This window comes from Salvelinus alpinus, chromosome 18 (genome assembly GCF_045679555.1).
Source record: "Salvelinus alpinus chromosome 18, SLU_Salpinus.1, whole genome shotgun sequence".
Lineage (NCBI taxonomy): Eukaryota > Metazoa > Chordata > Actinopteri > Salmoniformes > Salmonidae > Salvelinus > Salvelinus alpinus.
The window spans coordinates 33,613,883-33,633,686 of NC_092103.1; the positions used below are offsets into that span (position 1 = coordinate 33,613,883).

Genomic DNA, 19,804 nt, shown 5'->3' on the forward strand with positions numbered 1-19,804 from the left:
CCTCGTGATAATCACCGTCGGTCCTGAAGGTAGTAAAATACAGTCTCTGTCACTCCAGTGACACCGGCTTGTCCACCAAGCGTAATTACAAGGATACATGTGGGAGAGGGCAAATGGACCTGTAGGTCCAAGGTTTGTCATCCATCCCGTGCATGGAAAATGTAATTACATTCAGACACAGCTAGGCCACACACACACACACACACGAGGCCTAAATTGTGGCTGTTTGTGTGTGTAAAGATACATTTTGAAAAGCCTGAACAAAATATTTATTCAGAATGTTAATGGTATAGAGTTGTAGGCCTACATGTTCTTAAAGTCACACACACACTCACGCATTCCCGCACACGCACACGCACGCAAAGTTTCTTAAAGGTCTATGGGTAGCGAATATGAAGTTTATCTTGCACCCCTTGGCCTGTTGAAAGTAATGGTGCCAGTTTTGGTAATTTAACACTGAAAGTGACTTATTATTTATACAATAATACTGTTACAACACCTGATTCTCACTCTCTCTTTCAGTTTGTGCAGTAAAATATGGAACATAAGTAAAAGAAGAATACACTCTGTTGTTGATCTGTAGGCTATATGTGAACCAAATAAAAATGTCCATAAGTCATTGTAACAGCAATTTAGATGCATTGTTATTATTATTATTATATAGATTTTTTAATTAACAGCAGCTGCGGACTAGTAGTTGTAGTGTTAGTAGTTTATTATTATAATGGCAGTAGCCATATTGATATTATTATTATTATTATGTGCCCACTCAATAGGTTATAGCCTACATTGTCTATTACTTTTTGGAAATATGTTTCTTAACAAAAATGAAAAGGATAGGTCTTTCAAAAACATTAAACAACACTATAGGCTACTTCATGCACGTGGTCAAGTGTGGGCCTACATTAGGCTAATTTCTAGACTGAGATTATTACTTACTTATTCATAAGTTACTTTCCAGGCAAAGAGTTTTTTTTGTAAAACAATATTTATTCTTGTTGAAAAACAAACCGTGTAAAAAATTATACAATACTTGCCAAAGAATGTACAATGTTTTATTACTGAAATAAGCACACACTGCATATAAATGAATTACTTTCATCTTTGTGTCTTTTCAATACAAAGCACAAATCAAAACAGTAAAAATGTTTCAATTTGCCAAACTACAAAAACATTGGTGTGTGTGACACAATATACATTGTTTTAGACGTGATCATTTATAAGCTGTTTCATTACGTCGATCCTGAGACGCCCTAGACAGTGACTTAAACGAATCACTTCATAAACAACGAAACATTTCGTGGAGAGAAAATTAGATTGACACTAAAATGTTATTAACATAAATATAATATATTTTTTACAGCATGAATAGGCATGAATAAGCCCTAGTGTAAATATCCATCATTCAGCTGCGTGTTACCCCAACAACAACAAAAACATACGAAAATAATCCTACCTTCAAAGAGGGGCGTTTTTGTTCATATTTCTTGAAAACTTTGAAGTTAGTTTATAGAAATTAACAGCCACTAGTACCGTTCACAATTCTGTTGGGAAAGTTCTCGACCGTGTGTAAAACAGTTCCTGGGTGCACGCTCTGCGACTGGTTGGGCGACTGTGGGGCGAGGGAGGACGATAACATTGGAACAAGAGGAGAAGTCCGCGAGGCACATTGAGAGTGCGCAGGGCTCAGCGACCCACCAATGATACTCTCAATGGAGAAGGGAGAGCGCTGGACAGGCGAGCTGGACTTGGCTGCAGTCTGTATGGGTGAAGCCAGGCTGGGGCTGAGCTGGGGATAGAACCGGCTCCTGGCCAAGTCAGTGGTGGGCATTAAGGACGGTGCCGGAATAATGGTCCCCGTGTGTGAATGCCTGGACTGTTGCTGCTGAAACGCGAAAATCGCAGAGTGTGTGTGGTAGGACTGCAGCTGGATACCGTAGCCGCAGCCGTAAGGTCCATAGCCGTACGCAGCGGCGGGGATAAAACTGTTGTGCTCCCGCAGAAAGTCCTGCTGCTGCTGCCGTTTAAAGCGTTTCCGTCGTCTCAGAAAGCTGCCGTTATCGAACATATCGGCGGACTCCGGGTCTAGGGTCCAGTAGTTTCCCTTCCCGGGGTTCCCCGGTTCCCTCGGTATCTTGACGAAACAGTCATTCAGGGACAAGTTGTGTCGGATCGAGTTCTGCCACGCGGGGAACTTTTCCCGGTAGTACGGGAAACGGTTGCTGATGAAATCGCAAATTTCGCTGAGGGTGAGCCGCTTCTTGGGGCTCTGAAGAATTGACATAGTGATCAAGGCGATGTAGGAGTAAGGGGGCTTCACCAGGGTGTTCTTACTGGCTGGTTTGTAAGGATCCCGGGACGAGGAGCTGTCCAGGCATGGCGGGGAGCCAGACAGCAGGTCATCGTGCATCTGCGCCACCTCGTCTACGTAAGAGCGCGTTTGGCTGTCCCCATCCTCCCCCTCGCCGACCACGTCGATGTCTGTCTCTTCCGAAAGGATGGAGGCATCCGACATCTCGGAGCTCAGAGTCATGGCTCACCGCTGGCTGTGTAGAGGCTGCACTGTGCTGTGCGCTCCCAGAAGCTACGGCGGATAGGAAGAGGATATACTGCCCGTGCTACTCTGCCCTCTTCCAAGACAACTCATATGACGGAGTTAGAGGAGCACGCCCGCGGTAATAGATGTCCCTTTTCTCCAGCCACTACCATATGTTTTAGGGCTTTTTTCGTTGTTCAATACCGCACATCCGGATGCTAGTCAGTGGAAAGACCTGAAAAAGGCCAAACCTGAATCCTAAAGAGGGCGGATCTTCCCTCACGCTTTATACCAGAGCTCTGATCACATGGCGAGGGAACGTCACCAAGGCAAATGAAGAGATTTAAAAAAAAAATTGCAACAATTGTGTAACTGTGGACGATTTAAAAAAGTTTGGTTCTCTTTTTGGTGGTCATCTTGGTATACAAATATAATTAATCTAAACCTTTCATTTCAGCTAAATGTTTGGCCAAACAATAGGCCTATATCACTGAACATAGAAGATAGAAGGCTGCATGCAGAACAAAGCCCATGATGGTAGGACTATTCCTTATAGATCATAATCTAATGTGATAAAAAGCTGTAACATGATAGTGGAATGTTATGTTTTAAATAATTGACATAAACGATAAGTATTTATAAAGTTATGGATTTTAAGAAACAATGTAATAGTTCAGATAATTCATGATTCATAAAATAAATAAAAAATGTTTACAGTCGGAGTTTCATGACCCACTCTCCACGCTTCATAGTTTGCGTGATCCAGTAGTTATCTAGATTATCCGCGAGCCATTTGTAATAGAAAATAGTCAGCTGTTAACTCGCATCAGTCACGGGTCACGCAGAGCATGCGAGCAGCTCGAGAAATAAGGGCCTCTGCCGTGCACTGACTTTATAGCTCTGATTGATGTTTTTCTAAATAAAGGGGGAAAACATCAAATAAATCTGCTGTTTTGATGAGTTGATATGATTTTTGATAAATGATGGTGATGTTTATGCATACAGTATAACATTATTTATTTGGGTTATCTGGATCCTGTTATCTAGTGTACAATATTATAATTGTATCCATGTAACAGTGTAGGTTAAAGCAGCCTTACGTGATACGACTCCCGCAAAAGAGTGTGCAGACATTTCTGTAGGTCTACACGTGCGTAATAGCTTAACGCACAGCAACCTTTCCTATTCCTTATTCATAGAAGCCTACTTTAAAACTACACCAACATAGGCCTATAGGATGCTTTTCAATTAAGTAATTCATTTGAAATATATAAAGAGTATGAAATGTAGGCTTATAACTATATTGTAAAACGGAACTTTTCATGATCTGAAATGATATTTCAAAACAACTTCCCGGTTGTGATTTTCCATTTCATTGCCTTTGCACGAGAAGTACGCACGAGAAGCTACACCTTATGATTGCTAATATTTTCCTTCTCACCCATCAAATTTTAATTAAAGGCTATGGTTCTATATTTCATTCTACAGAACCCCTTTCAACACCTAGGAGACAGTTACTTTCATGAAGTTGGTCGACTGTGAAGAATCTACATTTTTAAGTGTCACATTTTGAACCAAAATGTGACACTTACAATTTAAACTGGGACTCGCTTTGTTAGTGCACTAAAATCAAACATTATGGATGTCAGTCACGTATAGGCTAAATCATGCATATTTTCCACAAAACTAGATGTAAGACATCTCTTGACCTCAGCTTGGAGTGAGTGACACTTGATCATATCTCTCATATACCAATTTTGGGTGCATGAAACAACAAATGGGTACGAAATAAAACTTTTCATTACATAAAATACGTTTTAAAAGCGCTTAAAACCTATCAAACATCACCATTCGTTGATAAAGAACGTGACTGTTTGCAACAATAAAGTAGGCCTATAGGTAAAAGTATATTTGAATCCAAATAGATTATTTATTACTGTTGTTATCACAATGTCTCCTATGTCCCCCACTTAGTTATGTTAGTAAGTTCAGAAAACCTATAGACTACAAAAGTAGCCTAGACTACAACAATAGAGCCTATATAGAACGATGAAATGCATCTGTTGTATTGTAGAGATGAGGATGAATGGGTTTGGGTGATCTTTATGTCAATAAGACAATGTCTGGTGCTTGATGATGACCATATAATAGCTAACCCATGGTTGATTCAGAGTTGTATGATGACTTATGTTTATTTTACTCTGGCCTATCAACACCTCTACTGTAGCGTTTATGTTGGACCATGCAGCACCATCTAGCGGAGAAATAGTCCACACTCTCAACACGATGTCTACTTTGACAACTTCAGCTTTCAAATGTTTCACAATGACAGCACTTTTGTTTTCCCTTTCGTTCTTTTGAATTAAATCTGCATACTATTTATATTACAGTAACAGTTTATCAGTTACATGCAAGCCCTTTCACTCTCACAAATTACCAATTGGCTGACAACTGCCTCAAGCCTCCACCTCGCCAACGGACCATTAGAACTTTCTCCAATACACATTTCTCAGACAGGTCTTAATAGTATTTTCAATGACTATCGAACTAATGGTCTTTTGATTTAACTCTTCAGAATTAACACACCATTGGTATAGAGTAGTTATTTCGTGCGTAAAAAAGTCGTGCGTAAAAACCTGTTTGAATTATTTGGAGCAAAAGTCACGCATGTGACAGTGTTTGTTTATTAGTTTATTTGTGCTAGTGCAGTAAATGGCAAATGTATGCGCTGTTAATAGCTATTGGTCCTTTGACTATGACGGACATTATGCTGTCTTTATTGTACAATCATTCAGAAAGTAGGTCTACATATTTCCACACGCACTACATAATGTATATAAATGTATATATAATGTATATAATGTTATAATGCATATATAATGTTAAGGTAGTAAAAGAGTAAGGTAAGCCTAAGTGAATTGAATATTACATGTTTTTTTTCTGTAAGAAAATACTTGGCTATTAAAGAATCTCGGGTGATGCTGACCGTGCATGGCAAATTAATTGCTATTTTTGAAAACAAAGCCTTGTTGAACTTAATTCGTTTAATAGGCCTATGCCTTTTTTGAAATACTATTTTAGACATGCAATAACCTAGTCTTGGAGAGGGCTACGGAAAGACCAGGAGACCAAATGACCAGTCACTTTGAGATTAAATGACCAGTCACGTAAACCGAATAATAATTACAAATTGATTCAATAAATTTGATAGACTGGTTAGCGATATTAAAAGTTAATGATAGGTGAAAGTTGATAACAACTGTAGTCATTTATTTTAATGAATTATTTTTGTGCTCGACACTGACGCTTTCTGAAGATGAATCAAATGGGATTTGATGTATAGATTTATGGGCTGATATGTCACGATTGTCACCTACATTGGCCGTGGGAAAAACATTTAGCCTGTTTGCATCATGTATTCTATAAATCCTCATTCGAAATTATTTCATTGAGTTAGTTAGTAGTACAGGCATGGTTTGGGCTATAGTTAAATTAATTCGTGAGCTGACGCTGGAGTCCGTCTTTAAAGCAGGGTTCGCATTTGTGGTAAACCACTTCTAAAGTGTTTATAAATTCCTCTCTACGATCGGATGGTGTTTCAGTGCCACGGGGTACCAAGAAAGCACTTACTGCTGAACGCAATCCCTGCTTCTCGCGCTGACAAATCCTATAAATGTCACCAAAAGAGTCAGTCTCTCTCTGGGGACTTGGTAGCATGTGATTAATATGTATCACATGCATAAAAGGCAAGACAATACCTGTGCGTGCGGGTATATGTCCGTGATCAGGCATGATGTGTCGTGTGTCGTGTGTGTGTGTGTGTGAGAGAGACAGAGAGAAAGAGAGAGAAAGTGTGTGTGTGAGAGTGTGTATGTGAGAGAGAGTGTAGGGGAGAATGGGGCACGTTGAAGTTGAGACATTTTTAACACTTCAGCATCACACTGTCAAGGGTGATATAGTATTATTTATAATAAAGATATCTATAGTGCCTTCAGAAAGTATTCACACCACTTGTCTTTTTCCACATTTTGTGTCACTGGCCTACACACAATACCCCATAATATCAAAGTGGAATTATGTTTTAAGAAATGTCTACAAATTAATAAAAAATATAAAAGTGAAAATGTCTTGTGTAAATAAGTATCCAACCCCTTTGTTATGGCAAGCCTAGGTAAGTTCAGGAGTAACAATGTGCTTAACAAATCACATAATACGTTATATGGACTCACACTGTGTGCAAAAATAGTGTTTAACATGATTTTTGAATGACCTCATCTCTGTACCCCACACATGCAATTATCTGTAAGGTCCCTCAGTCGAGCAGTGAATTCAACCAGATAGACCAGGGAGGTTTTCCAATGCCTTGGAAAGAAGGGCACCTATTGGTAGATGGGTAAAAATCCCTTTGAGCATGGTGAAGTCATTAATTACACTTTGGATGGTGTATCAATACACCCAGTCACTACAAAGATACAGGCGTCCATCCTAACTCAGTTCCCGGAGAGGAAGGAAACCGCTCAGCGATTTCACCATGATGTCAGTGGTGACTTCAAAACAGTTAGAGTTTAATGGTTGTGATACGAGAAAACGGATTATCAATAACATTGTAGTTACTCCACAATACTAACATAAATGACAGAGTGAAAAAAAGGAAGCCTGTACACAATAAAACATATTCCAAAACATGCATCCTGTCTGCAATAATGCACTAAAGTAAAACTGCAAAAAATGTGGCAAAGAAACAAACTTTATGTCCTGAATACAAAGTGTTATGTTTGGGGCAAATCCAACACAATACATTACTGAGTACCACTCTTCATATTTTCAAGCATGGTGGTGGCTGCATCATGTTATGGGTATGCTTGTCATCGGCAAGGACTAGGGAGTTTTTTAGGATAAAAACAAATGGAATAGAGCTAAGCAAAGGCAAAATCCTAAAGGAAAACCTTGTTCAGTCTGCTTTCCAACGGACACTGGTAGAGAAATCACCAGGAAAAAAAACTAAAACACAAGGCCAAATATATATAATATGCTTACCAAGATGACATTGAATATTCCTGAGTTGCCTAGCTACAGTTTTGACTTAAATCGGCTTGAAAATCTATGGTAAGACTTGAAATGGCTTTCTAGTAATGACCAACAACCAACTTGACAGAGCTTGAAGAATTTTTAAAAGAATAATGTGCAAATATTGTACAATCCAGGCTCTTAGAGACTTACCTAGAAAGACTCACAGCTGTAATGGCTGCCAAAGGGGATTCTAACAGAGGTGTGAATACTTTCTGTATTTCATTTTCAATAAATTTGGTACAATTTCTATAACCATGTTTCACTTGTCATTATGGGGTATTGTGTGTAGATGGGTGAGAAGAAAATATATTTAATACATTTTGAATTCAGGCTGTAGCACAACAAAATGTTGAATAAATCAAGGGGTATGAATACTTTCTAAAGGCACTGTACATATATTTCCGGATGTTGTGTATCCCTGCAAATAATCAGAATTCATAAATAGGCAACTTAACAAATACTTGTGAAAATACTTGAGATTGTGTCTGTTGGGACAAAATGAGCATTGCTAACTTCAATCTGGTAATGTAGTGGTGACTATGAAACGCTATAGGCAAAGGTTGAGAGCAACATTTTTGTGTTCACATTACCATGGGAGTTTTGTATTGTACTGGACATTTCTTGAAAATCTTTGAAAATTCCATTAACAGGTACACCAGTTGTATACCAGTGTGAGTACATACAGCCCTACTGCAATTGCATTGTGACAGGCTTTAGATATGGGATCCAAGTTTTAGGCTGAATTAAAAAATATAATTTCATTCCACGTGTAGGCTAGGCTTGGTCTGGGCTATGGTGGCACTTTCCACTTTGTTCTCAGCCACAGAATGAGAAGGCCAATCTTACAATATGACTGAGAATGCAGGGTGTAATGTGTAGCTGATCACACCATAGACATTCCTTCTAAAACATAATTAAGATGAACAAGTGAAAGGTAGGGCTAGGCCTACTCAACATAATTGAACCTTTATTTAACTAGGCAAGTCAGTTAAGAACAAATTCGTATTTACAATGACGGCCTACACCGGAGAATAGTTAGGTACAGTTCTATTCTACTCTTTCACTGATGAGTAATTACAATCTATTCGTATATATATATATATATATATATATATATATATATATATATATATATATATATATATTAAGGCTTGCTATTCAATCTAGTAAAATTAATAATGTAATTTCACTGAAATAAGTTTTATATTGGTGAGGGCAGGACAGGGCACTCCCTTGGTCTTTTAGTTAGAGATAGGGCCATTTCTACTGGCCCATCGGCCCTTCTCGCGGTTGCACCTCTGCCCGCACGTCACTTCCTCCAGCCTCTTTCGCTTCCATCTTGCTCCCCGCGTGTGCGCGCTGCTAGTGTGCAGGTCAGTTAGGAGCTCTAAAATACCTTCTTTCCTGCACTGTTTCTGCCATTCTTCAACGACACAAGGTAAACAATATCCTTGGTTATCAGACAGGTGAAAATCTTGGAGTTTGAACTCACGGGGACTTCGTAAACGAGTGTAGACATGAGAGGTGGAGTTCAACATACAGGCCCCTTTCTAACGTTGGCTAACCTGTTAGCCTGGTATCTAGCCAGCAGCGGCACAAGGCCCGTTAACTAAATCGTTTAATATCTGGCTTATACTTATCAGTGGTAATCGTCAATCTCTCAAATCCTTGTAGAGCATTGGCGTATCGATGGTCAAGGTTTTAAATTGTCTCGCCATATTCCGCTCTTAAAACTTCTTAACTAGTGTAGGTAGCTAGTTTGCGAACGTTAGCATTAGATAACCGTTATAACGACCGATTATTAACCAGCTGGCTAGCACCCATATCTGGACAGATATTTGTATTTGTTGTATTTTACCTTTATTTAACTAGGCAGTCAGTTAAGAACAAATTCTTATTTTCAATGCAGGCCTAGGAACAGTTAACTGCCTTGTTCAGAACGACAGATTTTTACCTTGTCAGCTCGGGGATTCAATCTTGCAACCTTTCGGTTACTATTCCAACACTAACCACTAGGCTACCTGCCGCCCTAACTTGCTAACTAACGTTACTGGTAAATTGGTTGATAGTCTGTCTAGCAGACAAACGACAACTAGGTAACATTAGGTATTTGTAATTAAACCTCGAATCGTTTGTTTTGTTTGCAGGTCTGTGTCTGTAGGACGAGTCTAACTTTTTCACATTCTACTTCTACTGTAATTATCTAGTTAACGGTAGCTAGTTAATGGCAACTGCTAGATGATACTGTACTGCTCAACAGGCAGTTTAGAAGACATACCGCAGCTTTGCCTTAACTTCCAACCATAATCTTGATTTACTGGTTTTGGGATATTTGCTAATTTACATGAACAGAATACTAGTACTCACTTGCCAAGGCGTGTGCCTTCAACTTGTATTTTATGACACAATTAAGATAGCCAGGCTACATGTACTTATGTATGATGTTTGTAGCTAATATATATATATATATATTAGTGATGCACCGATATTACATTTTTGGGCGATATTTTCTTTGCCAAAAAAAGGATACCGACATTTAAATTTTTTTGTTAAATAGTTAACACACACACATGGACGCAGCGGTCTAAGGCACTGCATCTCAGTGCAAGAGGCGATACTACAGTCGCTGGTTCGAATCCAGGCTGTATCACATCCAGCCGGGATTGGGAGTCCCATAGGGCGGCGCACAATTGGCCCAGCGTTGTCCGGGTTTGGCTAGGGGTAGGCTGTCATTGTAAATAAGAATTTGTTCTTAACTGCCTAGTTAAATAAAGGTTATAGACACACACACCACACTGACCAAAAAGTTATTTTGCAGGCATTTACGTATGTCCCCATTACCAGTAAAATATAATCAAAACCTATTTATTTCACTTACTTGTTGTGCTGTTATGTTGTTCATTTATTCAGTCGTTTCATTCTCAACCAGGATTTCCATGGAACGCCATTTGGGTCTTTGCATGTCAAAAAAATATACTATTTAACACTATTTGACGTGTCAAATAAGCTTGTTGACCAATCACGACCTGAATATGACTGCACGTCACATAATAATTTTACGCGCACATTAATTTTTTACATAGTTATTACACTGATTACACTATCACTCGTATTTCATATGTCACAACGATTCAACGATACGTATGTTATGATGCTGGTAAAGTTGTCTCACGCACCTACAGTGTTGGTTATATAAATAAAAAAAAGCCAGATAGCTCATAGATGCAAACAATGGCCTTCCCCAAAAACATAGCAAAACGACATAATCGGTTTCAGTAGCTATAGTTAGCTAGCTAACTCTATAGGTAGACGTCATCATCTAAAATAACCCTAATTTATAAAACAGTTCTTATTTGATTAATGGTCGGACCCATCTATGTGAAGCTAGCCACAATAAGGATTAGCCACAATAGTGGACTTTGTGGTTAACCTTCAAAATAAAAGCATGGCATAATTCTACTATTTGTATTCATTTGTATCACTGTCAATGACATACTTTTATTTTGAAGGCAAACTGCAAATTCTACTATTGTGCCTAATCCTTATTGTGGCTAGCTTCACAACATATAACCCAGTCCGGTTGAGCCTCACTAGCCAGATGAAGCTACCCCAGAAATTGTGGTAAAAAAAATTGCTTCATAACCAATGTGCTATTGTAAACACATCGTTCGTGGCTGGTGTTTGCTTGTTTGCAGACTTTTTTGTACAGCTTTGACAGTGCTACTGTATCTTTTTTGACACGCAAAGACCCAAACGGCGTTCCATAGTATGTATGTCGTGAAGCTAATAGCAGTGACGCTATTACTGTGCAACTCCGGTAGGGCAACATCTGAACAATGGTAGTGTGTACCGGTGCTCAACCAGTCGGCGAAAGCCAACATCACCCACGACAGAGAACGGTTGATTGTCAACGGCAATGAATTCTATTATCTTGGCTTTAATGGATTTCGCCTTTGAGTTGTCTCGCTGAAAATGTGTTACTCTTTCCACACAGCAGACATTGTGGGCTAGTTTAGGAATGCTGTGTTGCACGTATAGCGCAAAATTTTACGTGGCGTCATTACATCATGTACCTACGTTATATAGGAATGCACGTCAGCTTTGTCATCGGTTTTGCACATTTGCGTTAAACTAGACATCGGCCGATACCGATGTTGGCATTTTTAGCTAGTATTGGCCGATTCCGATATGTTCGCCGATTATATTATGCATCCCCAATACAACACATACTGTGTCTATTTCAGATGAAAGAAATAATAATGAATCAAGAAAAACTTGCCAAACTTCAGGCACAAGTCCGCATCGGCGGCAAGGTAAGAAGCTGTTCACACCAATCAATTGTTTCTTCAGAGTGAATGTTTAGAAAAAATATGTCAATATGAAGCTCATGTCTCACGTGTTAAAATATCAGGTACTTGAATCTATCTGTTCTCTTTTACAGGGCACTGCTCGCAGAAAGAAGAAGGTTGTGCACAGAACTGCAACTGCAGATGACAAGAAACTTCAGTTCTCCCTAAAGAAACTAGGAGTCAACAACATCTCTGGCATTGAAGAGGTAAGGTCTGGTCCATGGTTAGACTGGTCCTCTCTCCCTCTGTAACCATCCCTTTTAAAATGGATGTTGGAGTACTTTAATTGTGACAAAAAATTTAATTGGAACCCACTGATTTCTTTGAGAGCAAAGGAGGGTTCATTTCAAGGCCCACTTTAGCTAGCTGTTGTATTTGAGTCTTCAGAAAGGGAGGTGTCTAGTCTTTCAGATTGTATGTCTATAACTGTGAGTAACATCACATTACCGTTCTCGTTTCTCCTCTGTTCCTCGCAGGTGAACATGTTCACGAACCAGGGGACAGTGATCCACTTCAACAACCCCAAAGTGCAGGCCTCCCTGGCAGCCAACACCTTCACCATCACTGGCCACGCCGAGACCAAGCAGCTGACAGAGATGCTCCCCAGCATCCTCAACCAGCTGGGAGCAGACAGTCTGACTAGCCTCCGGAGACTGGCTGAGGCTCTGCCCAAACAGGGTACGTGGGGCTGTGGGAGGGAGGGAGTGAGATGAGGAGGGCGGACTGGTTCTAATGGTTCAGGAGTACTGGTGGAGGGTCTGCCCAAACAGTGTCGGTTTTCATTGCAAACGGTTTTCTGTTTGGAGTAATAAAATAAAAAAGTTACACTTTTTGCTTAGGAAACAGACTAATGAATACACCATTGGTTCTAATGGCTCAGGAGAGTCTGTTTTTAGGGGAAATATGGCCTATGTTTTGGTTTTTGAAGGGCAGCACTTTTGTTGTCACTTTTTTGATATATTTGAGAGGGAGCCTGTTTTTGTTTCAAGGCCATGCATTTTATTGACATTTCAACATAGGCTTTACCTCATCTGTTTGACTTGGCCACAAGTAGTAAAGACACTTCTTTAGCATAAGTGTGTGGAGGCGGATTGGTAATAAAAAAACAGATAAACATGCACAGTAGCAATCTCAAAGTTTTGGGATGGGGGGGATTTGAGGTAGAGCTGAAGGGTCTTGGATTGATTTTGAGCACTGGGCAGGCACTGACATTGTAATAGAAATACCATTTTTTTTAAACGTATTGTATACAACTTGAACTGAAGACCAGAGGCATTTGTACATAGCTCTGCAACAGGTTCGTAACAGCTCTTATTTTTTCCTCACAGCTGGAGATGGAAAAGCACCAATCGCCCCCATAGAGGAGGAAGATGATGATGTTCCAGGTGGGTCATGAACAGCCATCTCACAGTTAAGAGGTCATGATTGTTCATCAAGTTTACATCCCTGGTGTTACCCAAAATGCTGACTGGTACTTTTCATGTGTAATTTACATAACAATGGCCAACTGTGAACTTGGAACACCTTCTCAGAAAGCAACTGTCTTGATGATGCAGAGGTTGTTGATTCTGCTCACCACAAGTCTTGTCACACTCCTGAATGAAACACACTTACACTGGAGCTTTCATTAACATAAAACACTGACACACTGGTTTGGGGTAAAGGCGTCAGCATGCTTCAGTTTGGCTGGCGGCCCAAACGAGGGTCGCCAGCCTGAAAAGACCTCAGCTTGAAAAATGTGAAAAAAGCGACAGTAGTACTGCTTGTCTGTTTTAAAAGGCCTCAAAATAGTCTTGAATCAATCTAAGATAACTCAATAAATCTGTCATTAATTTTGACATTTTTGACGACATCTTAGTCGGGAATTTTACGTCTAACGAAGATGTTTGGTGCAGTATTTCTCGAACAAATTTACATGAAAACGAGTTGTCTCTCGCTGAATGACAAGACTTATTGAAGAAGCCCGACCGTTGACCAATCACCGACGAAGGGGCATAGACGTCGGCTACCAATTTCCGGTTTACCTCCAGAAAAAATGCGGTGTGCCCAAAACGCTGAAAAACCCTCACCTACGTCCAAAATGAATGAAAACGTCACAATGTTGTCATAATATACGCATAAACTTTTCCAAACTGTTTTGTCTGGGAAGCAGTCTTAGGTGGAAGTGCAGTAATAGTGGCGTCATTGTGTGAGAATATCACACCAGCCTCTTGCAGTTGATTTGATGCCGTCCCACTCCCACCCTTTTGGCATGGATCGACACATTTCCATTTATTGATTATTTTTCCTTGTTCCTTATTTGAACGTGACCATAGAGATTGTGTAGGTATCTTCAACAATGGCTGTTTGTCCTAGACACTTATAAGAGTTTTTGCTCTGTGACGTGCTCCTGTGAGTCTCCACAACAACCACATGTAGTGTTATTTTACATTGTGGTCATTTATACTTTCTCTTATGTCTGTGTGACTTGTATTTTCCCGCAGATAATAGAACCGTGGTAGGGAAGTGAAGTGGGTCATGCTAAGGGGATCTAACAATCACTTGATGGTGATTGGAGTCGGGGTGGTGGGTTTAGTGTTTGAAATGTTTGTTTATGAGTTCTGAAAGCACCGTTTGCTTTTCTTTGTGGAGAAAAATGGTCCATACACATGAGGTTGCCATTAGTTACCCACGGCTTTTCCCAAGGCTCTCCTTTTCTCGTAACCCAACGTTTTCACAAATGTAACAAACAATTACTCTCATTCAGCGTGAGGAGCGGTTGAAGCCCGGTGACACGGGGTTAACGGTCTATGCCATCATGTCATTAACAGAGTTTAGTTTCCCACCCCCACTTTAAATTGTGTTCAGACCTTTAGAATTGTTTTGATTATAACCCTAGACCCCACCGAGCCAAATATGGACCTGACAGATTTATCAGATTATTGGGGGGTGGTAGAAATTATACCTGGGATCATGTTTCAGGTAAAACACACATTTTTTCTTAAGTGGACTGAGACCAGTGGAAAGACTGATGGAGGCATGTATGTTTGGAGAGAGTATTGCTTGTTTCTTTCCCTTACTGACTGTTGGCTTGTTGTTTCAGATCTGGTGGAGAATTTTGACGAGGCTTCCAAGGATGAGGCAAACTAAAGAAAACAACAGACCTTCAGGAGAGTCTCAACAGGACTTGACTAGGCCGTGGGGTGGGCACAAGGCGTTATTTTTCTTTCTTGCCACCCGATTTTCCAAATGCTATTTTGTGCACTGCTGTCCGTGTCCAGTTTGAGAGTCAGTGGGAGATTGTATGTACGTTACTGTATGTTGTCTCTGAGGTTCGAGGTCTCTTCAGCAGTTTCCTCTGTGTTACTGAACCTTATTTCTTTGCAGTCTGGCTGAAACCATAATATCTGGAATAAACATTTTGCTATTGTCAACTAAAAGAATCGTGGTGTTTTATCTGATTACTTGAAATAAGGGGACAAAGGTGATTCCTCTTAGCAGTTGTGTATTTTAAATTAACATACATCTGCCTGTTTACCTTTTTAGTTGCACCCTAAAGCCAGGATTTGATCTAAAGCATGCTATAGAGCAGCACACTGGATAGACGACAATGTGAAGTTTTAAAGGTCATTTATGCTCGAGCTGACATGGGGTAGCATTGACCGTGACTGCTAACTTGACTAATGTTGGTAAGTATGACAACATTGTGGACACACCTTCAAATTTGTGGATTTGGGTATTTCGGCCACACCCGTTACTAACAGGTGTATAAACTTGAGCAGACGGCTATGCAATATCCATAGACAAACATTGGCAGTAAAATAGCCCGTATTCAAGAGCTCAGTGACATTAAACATGGCACTGTCATAAGATGCCACCTTTCCAACAAGTCAGTTTGTCAAATTCCTGCCCTGCTAGAGCTGTCCCAGTCAACTATAAGTGGTGCTACTGTGAAGTGGAAACGTCTAGGAGCAACAACGGCTCAGCCGCGAAGTGATAGACCACACAAGCTCACAGAACGGGACCGCTGAGTGCTGAAGCACGTAAAAATCGTCTGTTCTCTGTTGCAACACTCACTACAGCATTCCAAAGTTCTTATAGACTCAAAATTAGCACAGGAACTGTTGGGAGCTTCATGAAATGGGTTTCCATGGCCGAGCAGCCACACATAAACCTAAGATCACCATGTGCAATGCCAAGCGTCAGCTGGAGTGGTGTAAATCTCGCCATCATTGGACTCGAGCAGTGAAAACGCGTTCTCTGGGATGATGAATCGAGCTTCACCAACTGGCAGTCTGACGGACAAATCTGGATTTGGGGGATGCCAGGAGAACGCTACCTGCCTGAATGCTTAGTGCCAACTGTGTAGTTTGAGGAGGAATAATGGTCTGGTGCAGTTTTTCATGGTTTGGGCTCCTTAGTTCCATTGAAGAGAAATCTTATCGCTATAGCATACAAAGACATTCTAGACGATTCTGTGCTTCCAACTTTGTGGCAACAGTTTGGGGAAGGCCCTTTCCTGTTTCAGCATGACAATCCCCGTTGCACAAAGCGAGGTCCATACAGTAATGGTTTGTCAAGATTGGTGTGGAAGAACTTGACTGACCTGCACAGAGCCCTGACCTCAACCCCATCAAACACCTTTTGGGATGAATTGGAACGTCGACTGCGAGCCAGGCCAGATCTCACTGATGTTTGTGGCTGAATGGAAGCAAGTCTTTGCAGCAATGTTCCAACATCTAGTGGAAAGCCTTCCCAGAAGAGTGGAGGCTGTTATAGCAGCAAAGGGGGGACCAACTCCATATTAATTCCCATGATTTTGGAATGAGATGTTCAGCTAGCAGGTGTCCACATACTTTTGGTCATGTAGTGTAACAACCCAGCAAGTAACTTTATTTCAGAGATATGCAGCAACATACAGTCAGATACTGTTACCTAAAATGCACATAGTACATAAGACAGGAAAACACCACAAATAACATTAACATACTGTATACAGTACATGTATTGTTGAAATTGTTGAAGGCTTTTAGACCAGCAAAGGGGGGACCAACTTCATATTAATGCCCATGCTTTTCAAATGAGATGTTTGACAAGCAGGTGTCCACATTTGGCCATGTAGTGTACCTTCAAAAGGCCTTTTGTCAACTGTCCAAATGACTTGCATCTGTGCATTACACTTGGTAAAAGGGATAAACCAAGCCACTAATTCCTATAATAGTGTTAGATACCACTGTGAAAAAAATATTTTTTGTGAAATGTTTCAATTTGTCGTTATAATATTGGTAGCAACAAAGTCTTTGTGGAAATCCATTGCAGTTCAAGTCGACTACAAAACCTATAATGCACTGCTCTCTGGGGTGGCTAGCTAATGTATCTACGCACTATAATACCTACAGTTGAAGTCGGAAGTTTACATACACCTTACCCAAATACATTTAAACTCAGTTTTTCACAATTCTTGACATTTAATCCTAGTAAAACTTCCCTGTCTTAGGTCAGTTAGGATCACCACTTTAAAGAATGTGAAATGTCAGAATAATAGTAGAGAGAATTATTTATTTCAGCTTTTATTTCTTTCATCACATTCCCAGTGGGTCAGAAGTTTACATACACTCAATTAGTATTTGATAGTATTGCCTTTAAATTGTTTAACTTGGGTCAAATGTTTCGGGTAGCCTTCCAAAAGCTTCCCACAATAAGTTGGGTGAATTTTGGCCCATTCCTCCTGAGAGCGGGTGTAACGGAGTCAGGTTTGTAGGCCTCCTTGCTCGCACACGCTTTTTCAGTTCTGCCCACAAATTTTCTATAGGATTGAGGTCAGGGCTTTGTGATGGCCACTCCAATACCTTGACTTTGTTGACCTTATGCCATTTTGCCACAACTTTGGAAGTATGCTTGGGGTCATTGTCCATTTGGAAGACCCATTTGCGACCAAGCTTTAACTTTCTGACTGATGTCTTGAGATGTTGCTTCAATATATCCACATAATTTTCCTTTCTCATGAAGCCATCTATTTTGTGAATTGCACAAGTCCCTCCTGCAGCAAAGCACTCCCACAACATGATGCTGCCACACCCGTGCTTCACGTTTGGGATGGTGTTCTTCGGCTTGCAAGCCTCCCCCTTTTCCCTCCAAACATAACGATGGTCATTATGGCCAAACAGTTCTATTTTTGTTTCATCAGACCAGAGGACATTTCTCCAAAAAGTATGATCTTTGTCCCCATGTAGAGTTGCAAACCGTAGTCTGGCTTTTTATGGCGGTTTTGGAGCAGTGGATTCTTCCTTGCTTAGCGGCCTTTCAGGTTATGTCGAGATGGGACTCGTTTTCCTGTGGATATAGATAATTTTGTACCTGTTTCCTCAAGCATCTTCACAAGATCCTTTGCTGTTGTTCTGGGATTGATTTGTACTTTTCGCAACAAAGTACGTTCATCTCTAGGAGACAGAACGCGTCTCCTTCCTGAGCGGCATGACGGCTGCGTGGTCCTATGGTGTTTATACTTGCGTACTATTGTTTGTTCAGATGAACGTGGTAACTTCAGGCGTTTGGAAATTGCTCCCAAGGATGAACCAGACTTGTGGAGGTCTACAATTTTTTTCTGAGGTCTAGACTGATTTCTTTTTATTTTCGCATGATGTCAAGCAAAGAGGCACTGAGTTTGAAGGTAGGCCTTGAAATACATCCACAGGTACTCCTCCAATTGACTCAAATGGTGTCAATTAGCCTATCAGAATCTTCTTAAGCCATGACATAATTTTCTGGAATTTTTCAAGCTGTTTAAAGGCACAGTCAACTTAGTGTATGTAAACTTCTGACCCACTGGAATTCTGATAGTGAATTATAGTGAATATAGTGAAATAATCTCTGTAAACAATTACTTGTGTCATGCGCAAAGTAGATGTCCTAACCAACTTGTCAAAACTATTGTAATGACCTGACTAGATCATAAAGGAACAATTGTCCAGACAGAGGATTGAGTTTACGAATTGACGGTTTATTAACCCAGCTTTACATAGGCTACTGTTTGGCCGTAGCCCACGCCAAATAAATGAAAGATACCCCACAAGCCAACCGCGACCTTCTCTTGTGAAGGCCAGACATAAGAGAAAGAACAACGGCTAAATCTGGTCTTAACTTCCAATGCTCCATTCCCCTGCCCAACCCCCCTCCGCCAACCACCAGGATGCCCGGCATCAGAACATTCCAGGCATTTCCGTGATTGGCAGATAGTAGGTTGATTGGCATGTCGGACCCCGCGAACACTGGTAAGTACAACACAACCCACTAATAGCCTAACACATAACACACCGCTGTCTGTGCGGGTCGCTACACTATAGTTTGTTAAGAAATTTGTGGAATGGTTGAAAAACGAGTTTTAATGACTCCAACCTAAGTGTATGTAAACTTCCGACTTCAACTGTAAGTCAATATCAGCATGTTATGTAACTTGCTTGCTGTATAATCACCTAAACACATTTAAGAGTATCTCAAGAGTTCAGTTTACAGTTCGTCTCTGCCCAGAGTGAGTGCAGAGTACGTTGGTATGGCAACAATGGCCCGAGATGGTATTTGAAGGAAAAATGTAATTGAATCATTTGGTGCAGTTTAGATTGAGCACATCTAAGCGTAATATATACTTTGTCATGATATAAACGGATGAATGTGTTCTAGACAAATATGCCCATACCATATATTGACTGATTTGACGATCTGGAGTGCAGGTAATAGTTTAAATGTTATGAAATTGAATAGTGTGTTATCCCCTATCTAGTACATTGAGTTTATAAACTGAGGCGCAACATCACAAGACTTCCGGGAACGCTTGACAAGCAGACCAGGCCGGGGTTTGAGAAGTCAATGAGAA

General features: G+C 40.4%; 2 protein-coding genes across 3 annotated transcripts; one reads left to right on the forward strand and one right to left on the reverse strand.

The window, feature by feature from the left end:
• Window positions 1–1,041: 1,041 nt before the first annotated feature.
• Window positions 1,042–2,808, reverse strand: LOC139544213 (forkhead box protein D1-like). The gene has a single exon (XM_071351082.1). It carries the CDS (start codon window positions 2,531–2,533, stop codon window positions 1,517–1,519), a length of 1,017 nt encoding a protein of 338 aa, XP_071207183.1. The 5' UTR covers window positions 2,534–2,808; the 3' UTR covers window positions 1,042–1,516.
• Window positions 2,809–8,836: 6,028 nt separating this feature from the next.
• LOC139544214 (transcription factor BTF3) lies at window positions 8,837–15,374 on the forward strand. Of its 2 annotated transcripts, none has more exons than XM_071351083.1 (6): window positions 8,837–9,044; window positions 11,851–11,919; window positions 12,048–12,161; window positions 12,432–12,633; window positions 13,284–13,340; window positions 15,038–15,374. In XM_071351083.1, exons 2-6 carry the CDS (start codon window positions 11,851–11,853, stop codon window positions 15,082–15,084), a joined length of 489 nt encoding a protein of 162 aa, XP_071207184.1. In that variant the 5' UTR covers window positions 8,837–9,044; the 3' UTR covers window positions 15,085–15,374. The 2 variants fall into 2 exon arrangements, with proteins under 2 accessions (XP_071207184.1, XP_071207185.1); XM_071351084.1 differs by having other exon boundaries at window positions 8,842–8,979.
• The last annotated feature ends 4,430 nt before the right edge of the window (window positions 15,375–19,804 follow it).

Excerpts from the sequence above, each read along its gene's own strand:
- LOC139544214 (XM_071351083.1), top strand. The coding sequence starts at position 11,851 with ATGAAAGAAATAATAATGAATCAAGAAAAACTTGCCAAACTTCAGGCA. Across the intron at positions 11,920-12,047 it reads AAGTCCGCATCGGCGGCAAG|GGCACTGCTCGCAGAAAGAA; the intron begins GTAAGAAGCTGT and ends TCTCTTTTACAG. Across the intron at positions 13,341-15,037 it reads GGAAGATGATGATGTTCCAG|ATCTGGTGGAGAATTTTGAC; the intron begins GTGGGTCATGAA and ends TTGTTGTTTCAG.
- LOC139544213 (XM_071351082.1), bottom strand. The coding sequence starts at position 2,533 with ATGACTCTGAGCTCCGAGATGTCGGATGCCTCCATCCTTTCGGAAGAG.